The sequence below is a fragment of the Vombatus ursinus genome, unplaced genomic scaffold (assembly GCF_900497805.2).
Source record: "Vombatus ursinus unplaced genomic scaffold, bare-nosed wombat genome assembly UNPS02014812.1, whole genome shotgun sequence".
NCBI lineage: Eukaryota > Metazoa > Chordata > Mammalia > Diprotodontia > Vombatidae > Vombatus > Vombatus ursinus.
The window spans coordinates 97,639,690-97,661,086 of NW_020954590.1; the positions used below are offsets into that span (position 1 = coordinate 97,639,690).

At 34.8% G+C, this 21,397-nt stretch overlaps 1 protein-coding gene across 1 annotated transcript in view; it reads left to right on the top strand.

Annotated features, from left to right (window-relative positions):
• The first annotated feature begins 674 nt into the window (after nt 1-674).
• LOC114054244 (cysteine-rich secretory protein LCCL domain-containing 1) overlaps nt 675-21,397 on the top strand; it is a 46,109-nt gene continuing 25,386 nt past the window's right edge. Inside the window, exon 1 of the mRNA XM_027877423.1 lies at nt 675-935. Coding sequence (XP_027733224.1) covers nt 675-935 — 261 coding nt within the window. The remainder of the gene's footprint in view (nt 936-21,397) is intronic.

A 21,397-nucleotide genomic window follows, 5' to 3' on the forward strand; every position in this document is an offset into this window, starting at 1 on the left:
CTTCTTCTTCTTCTTCTTCTTCTTCTTCTTCTTCTTCTTCTTCTTCTCTTCAAATTCAAAACTTTGGATTAGCAAAGCCAACATTTAATTTAAAGTCTCTAAAATGGGACTGCTCAGATTTTGGTGCATCCTTAAAAAGGAATCTGAGAATATTACATTCTTATTGCTGACTCTAGAATGTTAGAATTTAAATATGACCCAAAATAAAACTATTGTGGTTGGTGATACAGATGATCATATATTGGGTTTTACTTCTACTCTAACCACCATTTTGTGTTATCCGGAATCTTACAATTAAAACTTCATTTTTTTTCCCTAGCTTTTCACCTTAGAGGACAATCTGTTTAATTTTTAAATTTAATGATACATAGTTTGGCACATAACTGCACAAAATGAATTTCTATGTATATGTTAAACTTACATTTATATAAAGTTATGATAACTAGAATAACTTATTTAGAAACCATAAATAGATGGTGTCCCTTTCTGGTTCAACCTACAAGGGCACCTTTCATTCTTTTCTAACTACAGTTTAACTTTGAAAAAAATAATGAAAATGAATTTCATCCACTTTTCCCTTAATCACTGAACTCTCATTCCTGCCTTTAGAGTCAAAAGGAGTGGAAGGAAGACTTTATCTTGAAGTTTATCGTAGGGGAATCCTGAGGTCTTTCATGATGAAGTGTGCAGTACAAGAGTGGCTCAGAATAACTTCGTTGCTATTCATTGCTAATGCCATCCCAGCAATGGTTGTCCCCAATGCAACAGTTCTGGAGAAACTTTTGGAAAAGTACATGGACGAGGATGGTGAGTGGTGGATCGCCAAGCAAAGAGGGAAAAGGGCCATCACAGACAATGATATGCAGAGTATCTTGGACCTTCATAATAAGTTAAGAAGTCAGGTATATCCACCAGCTTCTAATATGGAATATATGGTAAGGACATATTGTGAGTGGTTTTCACAGAGAAATTGTTCATTGATGCTTTCTTTCAGCACCACAGTTAAATATCCTAGTGTTACTTCCTAATTTTACCTGCTTTGTAAGAAGTATGAAAGCCTTTCTATGGTAAACTCTCAGTTTTTTTTTTATATTAACTTTTGATAGGATTTTTGTCATTTGTACTAACTCCTTAAATTTCAAAATGAATGAGGTAAGTTTTATCTGGCTAAATTATGTGAATCTTTTGTATCTGAAGCCACTGAACATCTGGCCTATTTTCTGTTTTACTGACCCAGTTGAGAGGCATTTTTCCCTAAGACTTTAAAGTAACTAGAACATCTGAAAATGTTAGGGCCCTGTAATAGGGATATATATGCATACATACATACAAATATATAACATATATATATATATACTCAAATATACATATATAAATATGTGTATATATATACATACATATTTCTAGATATAGGTCACTAATATGAATCTCTAATAGATCATAAGGAATATTTATCTAGAAATGTGTCACATTGATGTATCTATCTATAGATAGATTGCTATAGCAATTTTGTTACAGAACAGCAAATATTTGTTTTGTGAGAACACTTCAAGTAAAGCATCAAATACAGAATCAGGCATTGAAGGCTAATTTCTTTTTCTTCCCCTACAAGTATTTAACCCATTTTTAGAGCAAAATAAGAAAGATTAGGAAACAGATTTAACTCTGTAAACCCATGAGGGTACCTGTAAGTAAAGAAACTGCTTGGTACCCTAGTGACTTTGAACATTAGGCACTTTCTGAAAATATTATTAGCTAGAGGATAGTGTGAGATTAGATAAGTTTAATAAGTTTTAATTAGTGATAACAAGGCTTAATTTGCACCTGGTTTCAGTGAACTTTCAAGATGTGTACATTTCTAATTCAAAATCATAGCACAGTAGGTTAGGTTTAGATGACCTTTTTTAAGGTCTGAAGTTGAAAGTATTTAAAGTCATTTGCAATCATCCTAAAGTGACCTCAGAACTAACTTTGATGAACTCTTAGGATTCAAATATTAATTTAACCAGCTATGAAGTAAGGTGTCTTTTTATTTAAAACATTTTCTTAAAAAAAGACTCAGTCAAGAACACCAAACTATGTTATCTATTTTAATGTATTGAAAACAAAAGCCAATTTTTAAAAATTCTTTATGGATAGTATGTATTACCTCAATCTTTTGCTTATTTGGTAAATCTTAAAATACACCATTTATTTTGTGTTTTATTGTACAATGCCAAGAATGAACTTCTAAGTGGAAAGAAAAACAGGAATATTCTTTGACTCATACCATATATGCTTCTGGAAATCTGAAGAATCAGTTGCTTTCTAATGGAAAGAAGATTGTGGAAGGTGGGGAGGGTTGAGGAAGATAAATTTACAAAGACGATCCCAGAAATCTCAATACAGGTTGCAATTTTTTGTTGCAGAAACATACAGAATTTACATGAGAGTATTTCTTTCTGTGCATATGTATGTATGTGTGTGTTATAGCAAACTTTCAAAATTAACAAATGTCTATTGTAGGAAGTCTGGTATAAGAAGTTTATATGCCCTCCTTTTTTAGTTTCACTGGTTTCATCCTAGCCTTGAAATGGAGATCCAGAAACCAGACAGGATTTATGTTGTGTTGCCCCTAGATACTATTAGGTCTGGAACCATGACTTGGCCTTTAGCTTGACTACAGAGGAGTTCATTGGCAAAGTAGAGACCAGGTTTTAATACTGTAATATGTTTTCCAGACTACAAAGTTAAGGAAAATTCTGACAGCACTTGTGCTTCTGTTTTGAGATACTTTGGATTAATACTAAATAAGTTTATAACCACAGGGGTTGATCCACTGTGAACATATTTTTTTCCTTAGATAGGTACTTAATAACTCATTTACTTAAAAGTAGGTTAAATGATGATTCCATTTTTAAAATCTAGTGTAATATACTTAATATTTATTTTTGCCACCTTGTGACCTACTTTTAACTGGTGGATGACTACTATCATTCTCAAAATATCACTTATTTTAGACAAATTTAGGCTCTTAAATGCATTGATAGTCAAGATAGACCTGAACTCACTAGCAGTGACTTGAAATCCAATTAGCAACACTATGTATTGAGAAAAATGGACAATTATTTACTGTTCTTAAAAGTCTGTAGCATAATTGGAAAGACTAGACAAGCACACATGTAAAAGATGTCAGAAACTTTGGATGTTTTTTCAAACTACACGTAAACTAAAGGGATATAGAATAACAGAATGAATAACCCACATAATCAGAAAAGGTTTTCTAGAGGAGATGGGTTTTAGTTTGGGTTTTGAATGAAGAGATGCCAGATGGTTAGGGAGGAATTGAAGGAAACTGAATAAATGAGTCATAAATGAGCATGTATTTTGTAGGGCACAGCAAATAAGTTGTCTTGGTTGGATCAGAGCATTCCATGACAAGAATATTAAGATAAAAGATAGAGTCCTAGGGCTATATTTATGATGGATGCTCTGGAACCACTGTTGAATGTTGAATGTCATGATCTACCTGAGGAAGAAAATTCTTGAAAGAATATGTAGAATGGAAGGCATGGAGAGAGATTAGAACAGTTAGTCTGTCTCAGTGGTTTTTGCTAGAATCCAGAAATGAGGTGATGTTGGCTTAGACTAAGGAAGTTACCATGGTATTGAATAGAAAAAGATATTTTGTGGGGAAAGAATTGGCAGTACATTGCATGCAGATGACAGATAAGAGAGAGATATTAAAATGATTTTAAAAGTTATGAACTTGGATGATGGAGATGATAATGGTGTTGTAGATAGTAAAATAAACCATTTCAGTTTGGACTTGTTTTGTGGGTTCATGGAGTTAAGGTATAAGTTGTTAACCTATAATTAAGTAGAGATAATAAGCTTACATTCTACAAATAGTCATTGAAAGAAATTTGTGAGTTCCGATTTTAACACTGAATTTCTAAGTTCTCCTTCGCCTATTCCCTGCTTCCTTACCAAGAATCAAAGCAATCATAGGTCATAGATTTGTTACAGTTCAGATAATGGGATAGACCTGAATCTAAAAATAAACATTATCAAATTATGCCAGGTGTATTAATGTAGACTATTGCCACTGACAGTTCTATTTATCTATCCATCACTTCTAAAACCCTAGTGCCAGCCTCCCACCTGGGAAAGATATTGACTGGCACATATTCCACTGTCCCTTTCTTTTATGGCAGACCTGAAGGAAATGGGTTAGAATTTTGGCATACCACTTTTCAAGGATATACAGGCCTCTGATTCCCAATCCACCATTCTTTTTACTAGTTAACTTTCTATTGTAATCCAAACAGCCAGTCGTGTATAAATATTTGTTGAATTGAATTGAATTCAGCCCAGGGCTCATGTTGATAGATGTGATGGCTCAGTTAGAACTTGAGTGTTTCCAAGTTACTGTGGGGATCATTTCCTTCTTATGCTTCACAACTCACCAAGCAATCCTAGAAGCTTAGGGATGGCACAGGGTAGTGAGCTGACCTTGGTGTGTGCCAGTGTGGGCAGTATCCTGCCTCTGGCTCAATATGGCATCTGCCCAAACTTATGAAAATTTAGCCTGTGAGTTACCCTGTTTCCTCTCATCAATTCAATCCCTTTTGACACTGTTTTTCATTGGTGTGTTTCCCCTGCAGGATAAAAACAAAAAGAGATTATTAAATCATGCCTAGTTAATTTAGATTTCAGAATTTTATTCTTCACTGATTAAAATCTGCAGAATATTTCATTGAATTTTTTAAATAGATTTTTCAGGTTTTTATGGTTTTCCTAACATATTTTGGCACATATCCTGTGGTTTTCAGGAATGAAATATTTGTCTCCCATTGAGGTTTAATATAATATAGATATAGATATCAATCTAACAAGTCAAAATAATGTTTCTTAATTCAGCTAAACGTTTGCTGGATGTCTACTATATGAAAGGCACTGTGCTCTAAGTAGTAGCTATTTTCTTCACTAGTCAGAAAATGTCATTATTTAAATGGAAGCTAATTTGCTTAGTTTTTCTTTTAAGTTGTCACTTTGTTATCAGTTGTTTAGTAGTAATAGAGGTATAGGTCCTTAAAAAAATAAACCTGTTGAAACAGGATTTAAAACTCTGAAGAACTGCTAAAGTAGTACAGGGAATTCATTTTATGGAACTTGAGGACTTTAAGGAATTTTCAGATTATATTAAATAGTAAAGTAGATGGTAGCACATGGTTGGCAAAGTTGTGTGATTATAGTACAGTTCTGTTAGAAATCATAAAACCCTAAACAGTGGAATGAATAGGACCAAAGCTAAGTTCCAGTTATTTTAAGTGGTAGGCAATGATTGCTAGAAAATGGGAGAGATTCCTGTGGTATGGACTGGAAAAGGACAGGAAAGAAGCTACAATGATACAGGAGAAATCCAGGAGTGAGAAACATGTAAAAAATCTAAAAATGTTTTGAAAGTAGTCCCATTGCTAGGATGTTAGCATGCCACAAAGAGGTCCATGATCTTAAGCTTTCTCATAAAAATATTCTTAATTAATTTGGTCTAGGAAATTTCCCAAAGGAATATATCAGTATTTTTTTAAATGGCAGTTGAAGGGAAAATAGGATTTGCTTTGAAATAATTTACTTCACATTTAGCTTTACTAAAATCAACTAGTCCATAAAGCAAGGAATATTTTTAGCTCTAGTTAAAATCATAATGAGAGGAAGCATGTCTTACTGGTTAGAGGACTAGAATTGAAGTCAAGGACACATTAGAGTGCTGCATCTGATAAATACTACCTGTGAAACCCTGGGCAGGTCAATTAACCTTTGTGTTCCAGGCAACTCCCTAACACTAAATTATAGACAAGTTACATAACCACATCTGTGGAGGGAGTTTCCTACCCTTGTCAAATTATTTGGACCTCCCACTCCTCAAGAAAAAATTAACAATGACAAATTCTTTATCATCATCATGTGTCAGTGTCCTCTCCTACTCCTAACTCTCATACATAAGTCCACAAAATCATTACATTCCTTTAAAGGATGATGTTGTTTAGTCATTTCAGTTGTGAACAACTCTTCATGATCCCGTTTGGGGATTTCTTGGCAAAGATGCTGGAGTGGTTTGCTATTGCTTTCTTCAGCTTATTTTACAGATGAAGAAATTAAGGTAAACAGCATTAAGTGACTTGCTCCAAGGTCACACAGCTAGTGTCAGAGCCTGGGTTTGAACTCAGGTCTTCCTGACTCCAGGCCTGGTTCTCTCTATCCACTGTTCTACCTCATTACCCAAAGGAGGATGTATTGAACATCTAATATATCAAGAGACTTGTAACTGACAACACAACTACCCCTCAAAAGAAATACTTTTACTGAGAATAACATTGATACTATGGTTGAAATTATGTCTTTTGTTAAGACCATGTAAATGAATTTATTCACATTACAAATTGACTCTTTTGAGGATAAAGTCAGTATCTCAAGGAGAGCAGTATTGCTTTTTTCTTGTGTTTGAAACTATACTGTAAAATTTAGATCCATTATGCCAAAGGACATATTCTAGAAGGGCGTAGTTGATCCTACTGATACCCTATTGATATCATTCTTCAAGGTTTTGGACATAGCCCTGAACAATTTCAGTTTTCCCTTGTAAATCATTATGGCTTTGTCATTTTGAATTTATCTAACTCTTTCTGGAATCTATTTGTATATTCCATCTGTGCAATCTCTTAAGATAGCAAACTACCTAACACCTGTTATAGAAATAAAAATTACTTTTATTTTCCCTAAAATTGCTACATTTAAGCTTTGTCTTTTTAAATTAATTACATTTTTTATTTTCAAGAATTTTTTTTCTCCCTCTCAACTCCTCTAACCCACTAAAAAGAGAATACAGAACCCTTATGTCAGATAAGCATAGTCAAAGAAAACAAATTCCCATGTTGGCCACATCCAGATATGTGTTTTTCAGTCTGTATGTTAGTCCATCATCTCTTTGTCAATAGTTGGTCTGAGTTCTTCATCAGTCCTCTGGAATCATGATTGATCATTGCAGTGATCAGAGTTTTTAAATCTTTCAGACTTGTTTTTGTATTGTTACTGCTATAGTATACATTGTTCTCCTGGTTCTGCTTACATTTAACCTTAAGAAAGAATCCTTTGCTTTAGAATTTGGTTATTATGGGATTTGATTAATAAGTACATGTTTACCAATTCTGTTCTTGACCTAGCAGATGCTAACTACATATACATTCAGTTGTTGAGAAGAAGACTAATTTAAATCTTACACAACAAACCCTCCTCTCCGTTGGCCATTTTATGGACACTTTTTGTTTGTTTTATTGTATCTTGAGGTATGATAGGCAGAAGAACATATTGTCTTCCAAAGTTCATTATAACGAAGATTTGCCTTTGAGAGGATCTAAGATATGTTTATTTACTCCAATCATGAAGATTTCTATTAAAGAGTTTCTACTTATTGAACAACCGTCTTGCATAGTGTGGGCCCGAAGGAGGCAGATTTGACATAATGAAGAAAAGCACTGGATTTGACATCAAAGGTCTCCTTCCTTTATTGCCTAGTCCTGGTATGATGACACTTTACTACTCCAAATCTCAATTCAGTTCTCATTTGTAAATTGAGGGACTAATCTCCAAGGTCTATTCTAGCTCTGATGTCTATGAACCAAGGAGAGAATTATAATGAGGTTCTTTAGTGAAAGTGATAATTCATTTTTCTTCATACATTCTAGGGGGAGAAATCACATGTTGAGGAGGAAAGAAGGGAAGAGGAAGGAAAGGGAAGGGAATAAGCATTTATATAGAGCCTACTATGTGCCAGGCTTTGCGCTAAGCACTTTACAAATATTATCTCATTTGATCCTCACAACACTTCCATGAGGTGGGTACTATCAGTCCCATGTTTCATGGAGCTTACAATCTAGGAGTGATGTCTTTCCAACTGAATGAACATTAAATTCCTGATAACAAAGAGTAGATTATGTCAGTTTATCATATATTAATCCCTTGCAGGAGTACTTGGTATGTTGGGTTTGGTTTTGTTTTGTTTTGTTTTGTTTTTTACTTTGGCAGGCAAAAGTCATAATCCTTTTCAATGTACTTATTTTGGGTCACTCTTTCACAGCTATCAAAAGAAAAAAAATAGGGGCAGCTAGGTGGCACAGTGGATACAGCACTGGCCCTGAAGTCAGGAGGACCTGAGTTCAAATCTGGCCTCAGACCAAACACTTAACACTTACTAGCTGTGTGACTCTAGGCAAGTCACTTAACCCCAATTGCCTAAAAATAAAAAAAACAAATTAAAAAAAAGAAAAAAATAGCAGTAAAGATTTCTTAGAACCCTGAATCTGCATTCTTATGAATGGTTTTGTCAACAGACATTGCATATGTAGAGTACTGTTAAGAAATATAGAGGTGAGTGGGTAGTTATGACTCAGTTGATGATCTGTGCTTATAATGTAATCCATAAGATTTATTATCTTGGGGAGTTCCCAGTACAACAATTCCCTCTATCAAAGTAGATTACATCCTATGTGTGCCTTAGTAAATAATTTCTATGGAATTGCTTTGAGGTACTTAGTGGTTACTTAACTTCACTAGGATCATGCATGGTCAGAAGGAGGATTTGTAAACAGCTTAACAATATAAACACCACCCCATGCTGCCTCCATCAGGTCATTAATACCTACTATTAAATCTTGGAAAGGAAAGGGGAAGAGGGAAAAGTATAAGCATTTATTAAGGGTGTACTATATGCCAGGCACTACAGTAAGCATTTTACAAATATTACTTCATTTGAACCTCACAACAACCCTGGGCGTTATCCCCATTTTTACAATTGAGAAAACTGAGGAAGATGGAGGTTAAATGACTTGTCCAAGGTCACACAAGTAATAAATGTCTGAGGCTAGATTTGAACTCAGGAAAATGAATCCTGACTATAGGTCTGGCACTCCAACCACTTCACCACCTAGCTGTCTCAAAGAGAACTTAAAACTATAGTTCATTCATTGCACAGATTCTTGATGGAGCTAAGACTGATACCCATTTTTGTCTAATTTCTGATTCATTGTTTTCCACTTTATCTGGCTTCCTGAATTCGTGCTGTCTTATAATAACACATTGGCACTGTTCTTAGTTACTTTATAGCATATTTTAAAGGGGGTTTAAATTTAATGGAGTCATCAGTTGCTATAAGTGATGAGTTGCAAACTACATAATACTACGCTTCAAGTACCTTTCTGTGTTTGAAGAACAATTATTTAGTGTAAGAATTTCTTTCCTGGCCTAGCATTGTTATTTTTTTTCCAAGTCAGTGCCATTAACTGAGAGAGAGTAAGTTCTAAGGTGTTTTAATGTTTAAACAAATTATCAAAAATGCATCATACTAATCAATAATTTCCCTCTATTTTTAACATAGTATACTTCATCTCCATAGTCAAATCATTGACTGTGGATTAATTCTCTTTGGTGTAGATTTCTAGGATGGTGGTAGAATCTTGCCAGAGGTATTTTCCCCAATGTGGAAATAATATTTTCACCACAGAACACTTGTTGGCCATGAAATCTCATAAGATTTTGTTGCCAACAGAAACATATGTGGGTGGTGTATACAGGCCCAGGGCCATTTTGGCCTATCTGCCAGTAGGATGTGTTTTTTTTGTTTCCCCTCTGATGGAGTTTCCATCCATAGACCCTGAAGACTTAGCAACCATCTGGGGAGCAATGGTATAGGATCATAGATCCAAATGACACTACCAGCATTGATGTATTCACATTTAAAACACCTGGCCTGTTTTCAGATGATTACAGTTTTAAAATGCCCATTGATCCAGTAGTATAGTAGTATTTACAAGGATTCATTTACTTCTTTTATTATTGTCATTTAAATCAACAAGGCACTTAAATATAAAAGGGTCAGATATTACACAGTTGTTACTTGGAACAACACAATTCTGCCCCAGCACTTGGCACTATATCCCTATAATATTATTTCAGAAAGCCAATTAACAAAAACATTTGAAGATAATAAAATTTGTGACAGTATTCTTTGTAAAAATAAATCTCTTATCATCAGAGAGTTAAAAATATTTTTTCAAAGTAAGACAATACTAATTTAAAACATCCTTACTATTAAAGCTATCCTTTTCAAATCAATTAACACACATTTATTAAGCATTTACTATGTGCCAGGCACTGTGCTAGAGATACAAAGAAAGTTTAGAAAAAAAAAAAAGCAGTAACAAAATAGTCCCTGTCCTCAGCACAAATTCTAAAGGTGTGTGTGTGTGTGTGTGTGTGTGTGTGTGTGTGTGTGTGTGTGAGAGAGAGAGAGAGAGAGAGAGAGAGAGAGAGAGACAGAGAGAGAGAGAAAGGGGGAAATATAAAACTAGGTAGAAGAAATAAAAAAACTGCCAGTTTTCAGCTAAATGATTATTAATTGGTTTTAATTATAAATTAACAGCATTTATTAAGGACCTACTGTGTGCAGAGCTCTATGCTCAGTGCTGGGGGATACATACATTTTTGATAATATTGGGCCCAGCTGTCATGGCATTTAGAATCTGGTGGGGGGTGGGATGGGATGGGTAGACACAGTCATGTATTTGTATTCTTGTTATTTGTGTATATTTGCATTAGAAAGTAAAGAGCCATCCCAGGGATGAAGGTGGTAGAGAGACAATGAAAGTCTTGACTGACTCTATGCAGCAGGGAGAAGTCAGAGAAAAAGAAGATGGTATTTATCCTGCCTTTTGAGGATAGATCAGACTTCAAAAATAATAGTTTTTGAAGACAGTTGTCTTAGAATCAGAAAGACAACAATCCACCAGACACTTACTAGTTGTGTGACCCTTAGAAAGTTAGATAGAAAACATCTATCTGCCTCTGTTTCCCCATCTGTAAAATGGGGGTGATAATAACAGCTGCTTCTCAGGGTTGTTGTGAGGATAAAATGAAATAATAAATGAAAAAGGAAACATTCACATTAACAATTATTCCTTGCTAACATATAGTGATAACCATTGTTGGGAGGGAGGCAAGAGAATCAGATCATAGAGCAAGAGTTGGAAGGGACCTCTGAGGCCATGTGGTCCAATCCACTCATTTTAAAGATTAAAGTTAGTCCAGGTGATATGACCAAAGTCACACATGTAATAAGTATCTCAGATGGGATTTAACAGAGGTCCTGACTACAGAACCAACACTCTTCTCACTGTACCACTTATATCTTAATCTATTGAAAATTAAAAAAAAAAATGAGACTCTTCTGGTTCTTTGGCCAGCCAGTAATGGCATAAGATAGGAGTTATTCTGGATGTTTTCTAAATTATGTATGTCTTACTTGTCATGAGGGATGACATTGAATGTTTTATTAATGTTAAAAGTGTTTGCAAATGTCTAGATCCGGGTAAGCAAATTATAGTCTACAGTTTTTGTCAGGCCAGTGAGGTAAGAATGGTTTTTACAATTGTAAATAAAGTGTTACTGTATTTAAAAATATAAAAAGTATCCTTAGCTGGCAAGCCATTCAAAAATAGGCAGCATCCAGATTTGAACCCTGGACCTGTTGTTCTGCCTCCCCACCCCCTTCCCCAGCTATATATCTACCAAAATCACCAATTGTGATGGGAGTGTGTGTTTAATTTTAAAAGTGCTGTCTCAAGTATTCTGAAAAAGAAGATAATAATGCCCTCTATTTAAACTGGATGGTTTTTCCCAGAAAATATTATTGGGGGTCAAAGAGATCAACATATATTTATTTTGACAAAAATGTTTTATTCTAAGAAAAGGTGAATTATAGATGCAATTATGAGGGGAAGTTTCATTCAGGTCAGATATCTATTGTGACATAATTCTTAGAGCCTGGTTGGCTTTAAAATAAGTTTTGGTGAACAACTGGGGAAAAAAGTCTTTCTGAACATTTTGCCTGAATTTGCAAACCTACATTTAAGGAAGGGTTGGTGGGGACTAACCAGCAGTTAAATGGAGGTGGTTAGGAGCCATTGGTAGCTTTAAGCCACAGTATTATATGCAACCAAAAAGGGAAAATTACAAATACTGTTGCTGCCTTACAATATTATAAAATATTTTAGTAAAACTTTATTTTGGGCACAATTCAAAATATTCTGTTCATGTATCAAAGGACAGACATATTTAGAGTTTTCACTTTCATGATAGGTGATCAGGGTAGTTTTTTCTGTCATGATAGCTGATATTCAAATGAGGAACCATAAATAAAATAATTAACAGGAATGGGGAACATAAGATAAATTAGCATATAACAAAATCATTTAACTTCCTTCATCAAATAAGGATGAGCTACATGCCAGGTCACTTGATGGATTTTTGAATGTGTTGATGCCTATGGTCTTTGAGGAATCTTAAAACCCTGAGACAAAAGATGAGAAAATGTCCTAATGTTCAAAAATGAGCAAGAAGCTGAATACTTTAAATAATAAGCCAGGAAAGTTAATATTGATTCCTGGTAAGATTCTACTAGAGAATAAAGGATAGAAGGGGAATTAGAACTTAGAAACAGCACTTAGAACAGAAAGGATGTGTTCCTTAAGAACAAGGTGTGCCAGACTAGCTTCATATTTGTTTGCTTGGTTTTTTTTTGACCAATAAATGAGAAGAATTTCAAGGACATGTTATATCTAGATTTTAGAAAAGCATTTGACACTCTTTGAAGTGTCATAAAATGAGGAGAATTCAGGACTGCTTTAATGAACCATCCCAAAGATGATTTATTAAGGAATCATAATCAAGCAGGAGATTTCTGTAATGGACATCTGGATGCTCCTTCCTTGGCCTGTTCTGTTCAGTGTTTTGGGAACACATGGAGGGCAAATTTGTGGATAGTTCAAAATTTGGAGACATATTCTTCACAGGTTGGGAATTCCAGAATGATTGAATCAGAGCCTTGGGGAACATCAGTGGTTGGGGGCGAGACATGAATGATGATTCATAAAGGCAGATTGAAGTGTGACCAGGCAGATAAGACGGGAACTGAAAGAGAGTGGTGTCATAAAATTCAAGAGCTGGAAGAGTACTCATGAGGAAGCGTTGACCAAATGTCAGATACTTCAGAGAGGTTGAGGCAGGTGAATACTGAGAATCATGGGATATGGCACTAAAGAGATCATTGGGTTAAAATAAATTAATTGCAGAAGCATATATTAGGTAAGATATGGTAAGCAAGCAGTTCATGAGAAAAAAAAGGCTCCTTTTGGCACTTCCAGAAACTCAATGAGTTAGTTAGCATAATGTGGCAAGGAAAGGCAAAAGGAAGTTGCATTAATAGAGGTATAATGTTTTCATTAAGAGAAAAATGATCATCCTACTGTACTGTCTCATAGGGAGACCATTTCAAGATAATGTGTCCAATTCTAGACACCACATTTTGGAAGGAATATGGAAAAGCTGGAGTATATCCAGAAAAGGATAGTGAGGAAACTGGAGACTGTATTGTAGAAGGATTGGTTGAAGGAACTGGAAATGTTGAACCTGGAGAAAAGACCTAGATAGGACATGATAACAATCTTCAAAATGTTGAAAGATAGTCACATGGAAGAGGAATTAACTTTTCTTCATCTGGGATTAAAAAGCAAAATTAAGACTAATGGGTGGAAGTTACAAGATGATAAAGTATGAATCAAGATAACGGAATACTTCATGTCAATTAGAGTTGTCCAGAAATATATTAGGTTGTCTCAGGATGGGTAATGAGTTTTCACTTGAGGTCTTCATACAAAGGCTATATAGACAAAAGGCATGATTTGGGTAAGAATTGAACCAGATGACTTCTAATGATGCTTCTAGTTCTGTTAATTAATATTTTAGAATAATTATAAATTAATATTGAGTAAATCAGTAAATGTTATTCAAGCATTAAAATGAGTCCATTATCAATCTTAGTTTGTTTAGGGACAAAGATACTGGCCCAAATTCTCTACCAGTTTGCCTCCAAATTATGATAAATTGCTTACCAATTGCTATTTTTGTAGTTACTTTGGCTTTTTGTTTGCTTAATAGGTAATCACTTTTCAGAGTTTTTTTTTTAAAATGAAAACTTACCTATAACATATATTCAACATTTACACATTTTAGAATCATACTTTTAGGACCAAAAGGCTTAGAGTTTATTGTTTCAGATTTATTCTACTTAGCTAAAGTTATCATATAGAACTCTAGCTTTGAATTTTTAACATTATATTCAAATTATAGTTGACCAACCAATACAATTATTAGATTGTAAATTTAAACCAAGAAAATATAGGGGAATGGTCACATTCAAAGATTATTTAGTGTTTACTCCATACCCAGAGAAAGGTCTTTCATTGCTTATTGAATCTCCATCATTGATTTTGGCCTTTTCAACACTTTTTTCAACGTCTTTCATGAAGGCCTAGAAGGTATTGTCAAATTTTCAAATGATGCCACTTCACAAAGAATTGCTAAATGAAAGAATCAAAAATCCTTCCCCCTTATTATCTCACCTCCCCCTAGGAAATATCAATGAATTGGAAAAATTCTTCATTTAGGGTCAAAAAGTCTTACATGTTGGCGTGTGTTGCAAGTTTCCTGACTCAGAAAACCACAAAGAGCTATTCACAATGATGATTTTGCATCATGAAGTTAATAACAACTATATCCATGACAACATCTTCTAATGTCTTCTAGGCATGACTGTTTCATATACATAGGGACCTTACTAATTCATTGATAACTTGTTAGGGACTCTGATTTAGGCTAATCCCTCTCTGGTGTAGTTGTGATCATTGACTGATTGACTGTTATAGAAGCCAATTGGTTTTATTTGCTATAAAGAGACTGCACTCACTGCTATGACTGAAGGATCTCTCCTTGACTCTTTAAACTTTGGTAGATTCTTGGTTGTTGAGCTATGATTTTATGTACTGACAAATCTTTACATTGGCCTCTAGCATTGTTAAATAATTCAGTGTTTTCCCTGACTTTCCAAAGTTGACCCCCAACAAGGATACCATTCTATACCATATACCTGTCTATTAGTGGCCAAGTAGTACAGAATGTTAATAGTGTCACTGTTCTCTTAAATAGTCAGATCACAGATAGAGTATTGAATTCAATGTCACTTTCCAAGAGGGGTAATTGATAATTTGGAGTGAGAACAGAGAAGGGATTCAAGGATGGAATTTGAAAAAGAGGAGTTTGAAAAATTTGCAATTCTATCAAAAATTCACAGAATCATAAATTTTGAGATGGAAAGGACCTAGGAGGTCTTCTGTTGTTTGTCTTTTCTTTTTGAAGGGGACTAATGACATTACAGGTGATGTTTTGATTTGTGGGTGAATTGGATTTGAGTGAGGCAGGACAAAAGTCAAGATGACAGTGCTTCCTTTGGCCACCTTCATGGCCCACTGGGGAAAAAAATGATGTCATCTACCCATTCTGATGGGGAAAATCTTCACAGTTTTGGGGTAGACATCCCCTTAACTCACCAATAGGTTTGAGGCCTGTTGATTACGCTCAACCTGGTTTAGCCCACCTGCCAAGATGGTTTACTGGGGTGTAGACCCTGCATGTGCTACAGCTTCTTGGAGCCACAAGTGAGTTGGGTGAAGGTGGAAGCCAAAGGTTGGTGAGCAGCCCTGAAAAGGGCTCAGCAAGCCCTCACGCCAGTGGTACTAGTCTTCCCCGATCACCCTATATAACACACAGATTTGACAAATGAGAATCCTAAGGTTCAGGGAGAGTAACTTGCTTAAGGTCGGGAAGAAGAAGTAAGTAGTAGAACCATAATTCAAATCCAGGTCCTACGAGTCCATATCTAATGTTCTTTCTGCTATACTGCACTGCTACTGGATAGCTATGTAATATATAATTTAAACAGTTGTAATGTGGAGGTAGGAGTAGATATATTTTATCTTTCTCCAAAGGACAAAATTAAAATAAAAAAGTGATCATGGTTTTGACTTAATATAAAGACATTTCTAACATGATATAATGGAAAGCACTTTACTTGGGGTCAGAAGTTCTAGGTTTATTTCTTGACTCTGTCACCTACTATAAATGACTTGGAGTAAATTATTCCAGGTTCCTTGACCTCAGTCTTCTTAACTGTGAAATGGAGATATGATGATTTCACTACTCACCTCTAAAGACTATCTTGAGGAAATACTTTGTAAAATTGTGCAGCTTCTTTCCTTTTGGAGTTCATTTCTTTTAGGTCAGGGCTTCGTGTTTGTGTTTTACTGTGTTAGATTTGCTCTTCTCCTTTTCATGATGACTCCAGACAATGTTTTCTGCAAATCTGTCAAGTCACTCTGCAAGTACTGACTGTGTCATTGGACAGGAAGGGGGGAGAATGGAATGGAAAGGGAAGAAGGCAAATAGAGGTGTAAAGCATAGAATCAGGGGTTGAATTGGAGAGTCAATTGTTTAATTTTCATTGAGATCATTTGTACTTTAGAAATCAGCAAACACTAAAATGAGGGCCTGATTTATTGTCTTGTTGATTGTCTAGACCTAAAGTGATGGAGAAAATATTAACAGTACAGATGAAATTTAAAAGTGTGTTGTATTTAACAGCATTTTCTGCCCTAAAAGTAGGTTGTTAAATATTTACACTCCTGCCTAGAACTTTTCTTCAAGGAGTTTACAATTTAGTCCAGCTGTAGAGACAACATACATGAAATAATAAATAATAATAATATACAGAACACTATAATTAAATGCTAAAATGTGGTTAGGGATTGGACTTGTGATTTTTTTTTTCATGTAGAAAACTTACAGGTTAGGAAATAAATGCAGGTCAGCTCCCTCTGTGCAACTCTTAGAAAGTTGGCTAGAATGCTGAGAGATTAAATGACTTGTCTTTGTCACACATCTAATATATGTCAGGATCAGAACTTGAAATCTTTCTGACTGGGTTATTTAACTATTATGTTACATCCCCTCTCAGGAACATAGAGTACAGAGTTTAAATGCAGAGAATGAAGTGATCATTGAGGCCTAAAATGGGACTTGGCTGGGCCTTCAAAGATGGATAGGATTTGTATAGTTAGCAAAAGGGGATATTTAAGGTGATAGAACTGATATGAGACAAACGTACTTGGAGATATAAATAATCATGGCATGTTTTAAAGGACAGTAAGGAGACTAGTATGATTGGTCTAAAGTTTGCTTTTGGAAAAATAAAATAAAATTAGATAGGTAATATAATGACAGATTATGAATAGTCTTGAAAGTCAGCCAGAGGAGTATAGGTGAAAGTCGGGAGGAACTGACATTGATGAATAACATGATGAATAACATGATGAAAGTGGTATTGAAGGATGAATGGTTATGTGGCCAATGCACACTGCATTGAAGAAGAAGAAGAGATTGTACCAAGGAAAGAGAATTATGAGGCTGTTGTAGCAATCCAGTAGTGAGATATTACAATAATGGAAGTAGTGGGAATATATTGCAGATTGGATGTAAGAAGCATTTTGAAGGAAACAGTGGTGGGAAGTAGTGACTGGATATAATGAATGAAGGACATGAATAAGTTTACACTAATGCTAAGGTTTCTGTTCTCAGTAATCAGGAGAACAGTGATGCCATTGAGGGGAATAAAGAAATTGAAGGCTGTGGCATTTGTGAAGGAATGATGTTTACCAGCATCTCAAATCTTGTGAAATGTCCACATGTACATTTTAATAAGAAGTTGGAGACTAGAATTCAGGTAAGGAAAATTGATAGTTGAGATGTAGATTTGAGAATAGTTAACATCGAAGTGATAATCAAAGCCATAGGGATGATTGAAATCTTGGGGTTAAGGAATAGAGAAACAAGAAAAGAAAGTTTAGGACAAGGGTGAGGAACCTGGTGGCCCTCTAGCTCCTCAAGTACGGCCCTTTGACTGAATCCAAACTTCATAGAATAGAACTCCTGGTTTAGGATATAACCTTGGATTAAAAAAATGAAGGTTGAGATAAGTGATGGGAGAAAGGAGAGAAACCAAATAACCCAGCAAAGGAAATAAAGAAGTAATTGTTATAGAGCCAGGGCAAAAACCAAGCAGTGTTGTGGAAGCCAAATACAAAAAGAATGTAGCCAAGAGGTCAAAGAGAGTGGAGATGGAAAGATGCTAGCTGGGAAATAGTAGAACTAGATTTGGCACTGATTGGATAAACTCATTGGTTCGATGCCAGATCTGAGGAAGGCCTCCAACAAAGTGTCCTAGAGGTGGCTATTTGGCTTTGTGATGTTTTAGGGTTTTTTTTCTTTTTAAATTAGTGATTTAGATAAATTCATGGGTAGCATGCTTATAAAGTTTTCTGATGACCACAACTATAGGAAAAATATCTGACATACTGCATGATGGGGAAGGAGGGAAGAGAAGGGAATAAGCATTTTTGTAGCACCTACTATGGGCCAATCGCTATACTAAGCAGTTTACGAGTATTATCTCATTTGATTCTCACAACAACCCTGCAAAGGAAGTGCTGCTATCACTATTTTACAGTTAAGGATACTGAAGCAACAGAGGTTACTAGATTAAATAAAGTATTTGTTGAGATTAAGAACTGTTTTATTTGAGTGCTAGACATGGAAACTATGTTACAGGAAACTAATGAGGGAATAGATGGGGAAATGGAAATAGGTATCAGTCAATTATTTAAAAATACTGGCATTGAAAAGAAGAGAAACAACATGATAGCTGGTCTCAAAAATACTTTTTAAAAAGTAGAAGTTTTATTTCTTTCAGTTGCCAAGTAATATGTGTTTACAAATGATCTTATTTCATGAATTTCAAAAAATTTCAATTAAAAACAACAAAGATATTTTATTTTGCCTAAATATCTGATTTGCAAAAGTAAACTAATTGAAGTCATTTCAAAGTATTTGGCACAGAAAATGTCTGAGAAACTTACATAATTCATTTTAAATGCTGATTGTGCTCATTTCAGTAGTTGGTAACACTGATAAGAGAACATACTTATTTAGAAAAGATGCAAAATTGTATATAAAATGTGTTATGTTCTCCCATGAGAAAGTAAGCTACTGGAAGGGAGAGGCTATCTTTCTTTTTGCTTGTATTTATATTCCGAGAGCTTAGAACAGTGCCTGGTATATAACAAATGCTAACAAATTTTAGAAATTAAAAATATAATCTAATTTATATGGAAATAGAAGAAAGGACTTGGGGATTAGTCACTTTCTCTCTCTGGGCCTGTTTTCTGATTTCCGAAATGAGGTAATTGGACAGAACAACTTCTAACATCCCTTCTCAGCCATGATGCCTGTGATAAATATTATGGAAACATTCCAAACAATGAAAGCTGTTTTAGGCATCCTTCATTACCATGGATACTTGGCCATTCAAGTGTGGTCCAACAAGTATTATGCAAGTTGTGCATAAAAGATCTCATTGATTATGGTATTTTTCTCCAATGACATGAATCCTCCAATAATTTGGTAGATAGCTGTAAAAAAGTTATGTGCCAGAAAAATTGATTAATCTGCAGCTAAACCTAGTAATTAATTAATTAATATTACTATTAGATGATGACTTTTAAAAGCTGAGACTTGAAGGAATCCACGGAAGTAAGAGGCAGAGTTGAGGAGGGAGAATAGTTTAGACATGGGAGACAGACAGTGAAAAGGCATTACAGTCAGATGATCATGGGAGCATTTTCAGCTGATAGGGATAGACCAGGGAAAAGACATAACATTTGAGCTAGGTCTCAGAAATGATGGCAGAGGGAATTCCAGGAATAGGAAATGTCCTGAACACAGGCCTAGAGACAGGAAAGCATAGTCTTTAGGTGTTTCTGGAATCAGGACTGCCATTAATTTTTAATAATAATAATAATAATGATAATAATAACAATAGCTAATATTTATATAGTGCTTACTCTGTGCCAGTCCTAAGATCTTTAAAATTATCATATCATTTGATCCTCACAACAACCATGAGGGGTAGGTGCTATTGTTGTCCCAATTTTACAGTTGAGGAAACTGTGACAAACAGGGTTAAGTGATTTGCCTAGGGTCACATAGCTAGTAAATATCTGAGTCCAGATTTGAACTCAGGCCTTCCTTACTCCAGGTCAGATGCTCCACCCATGGAAATCATTAACTGCATTACAAATTCATAAATTAGTGATTGCTGATATAATCTCTGGGAAGGAATTACTTTGTAGACAAATTCCAAAAATTCCTTAAGAAAAAGATCCATAGTCATATCTGTAGATGGAAATTTAAAGGCAGAAAATTATAGGAGACACCAACCTTCTTTACTTATGTGAAAGAATTAGATATAACCAGAATGGTGTTTTTATTTCCTTTATCCTTTTAAGATGGAACAAGCAATTGAATAAGATTTCTAGAGGAATATTTATAGGGCCTTGCAGATAGACCACATTGCATTGGAAATGCTTGAATTACACTGCTTCTATTTACTCTGGTACTTCAATGATTTACGGTTTTTTTGGGGCCAGCATTCTCTAGAGAACTGGACTTGGAATCAGAAAGACTCATTTTCCTGAATTCAAATCTGGTCTCAGATACTTTCTAGCTGTGTGACTCTGGGCAAATCACTTAAACCTATTTGCTTCAGTTCCTCAACTGCAAAATGGGCTGGAGAAGGAAATGGCAAACCACTCTAGTATCCTTGCTAAGAAAACCCCAAATGGAATCACAGAGTTGGACACAACTGAAAATGACAGAACAAAAACAATTCTCAACTAATGCAGATTACACCTTCTTAGTGTCATTTAGACAGACTATATATATATATATATATATATATATTTATATATATATATTTTTTTAGAGCTGCTGTTACCTAAAAGTTCATCATCACATGAAATAGTCTGGAAATGATTTACAAACTTAGCTAGGTTGCTCTTTGGGCCTATACTTGAAGCTTTCCAGGTTGGAACATGCTGAAGCTTACACTTCCCTAGCAAAGCTTTCTAGAAAACTGGGTCACTTCCACACTAAAATGAGACATTTTAGAGACTTTGTGAGTCTTTTCAGTCTTATATTGGAACAAAAACTTTGAATCTAAAATCATAGTTGTTACGTAAAATGCTTAGTTCATAAGCTATGAATTTAATAGTGCACACAGTTTTAAAATCTGTTGTATCTGACACTGAGTAACCACAAAATTGTGTCCAAAAACCCAAATATTTTATCCATCTAAAATCTTTCAATTAATAATAAATACATGAGGTCAAATTTAAAAAAATCACTAATTAATTGACTTCCATTCGACAATGGTAAAAGTAACTTACGTCATTAGCTAAATTATATTAATTAGTTAGGTTTTTCATATGTTCATTTGTGTGTGTATGTATGCATATATTACACTGATACTTTGGGAGAAGTATTTTGTAATGGATTTATCAGAAAAAGCCAAAGGATC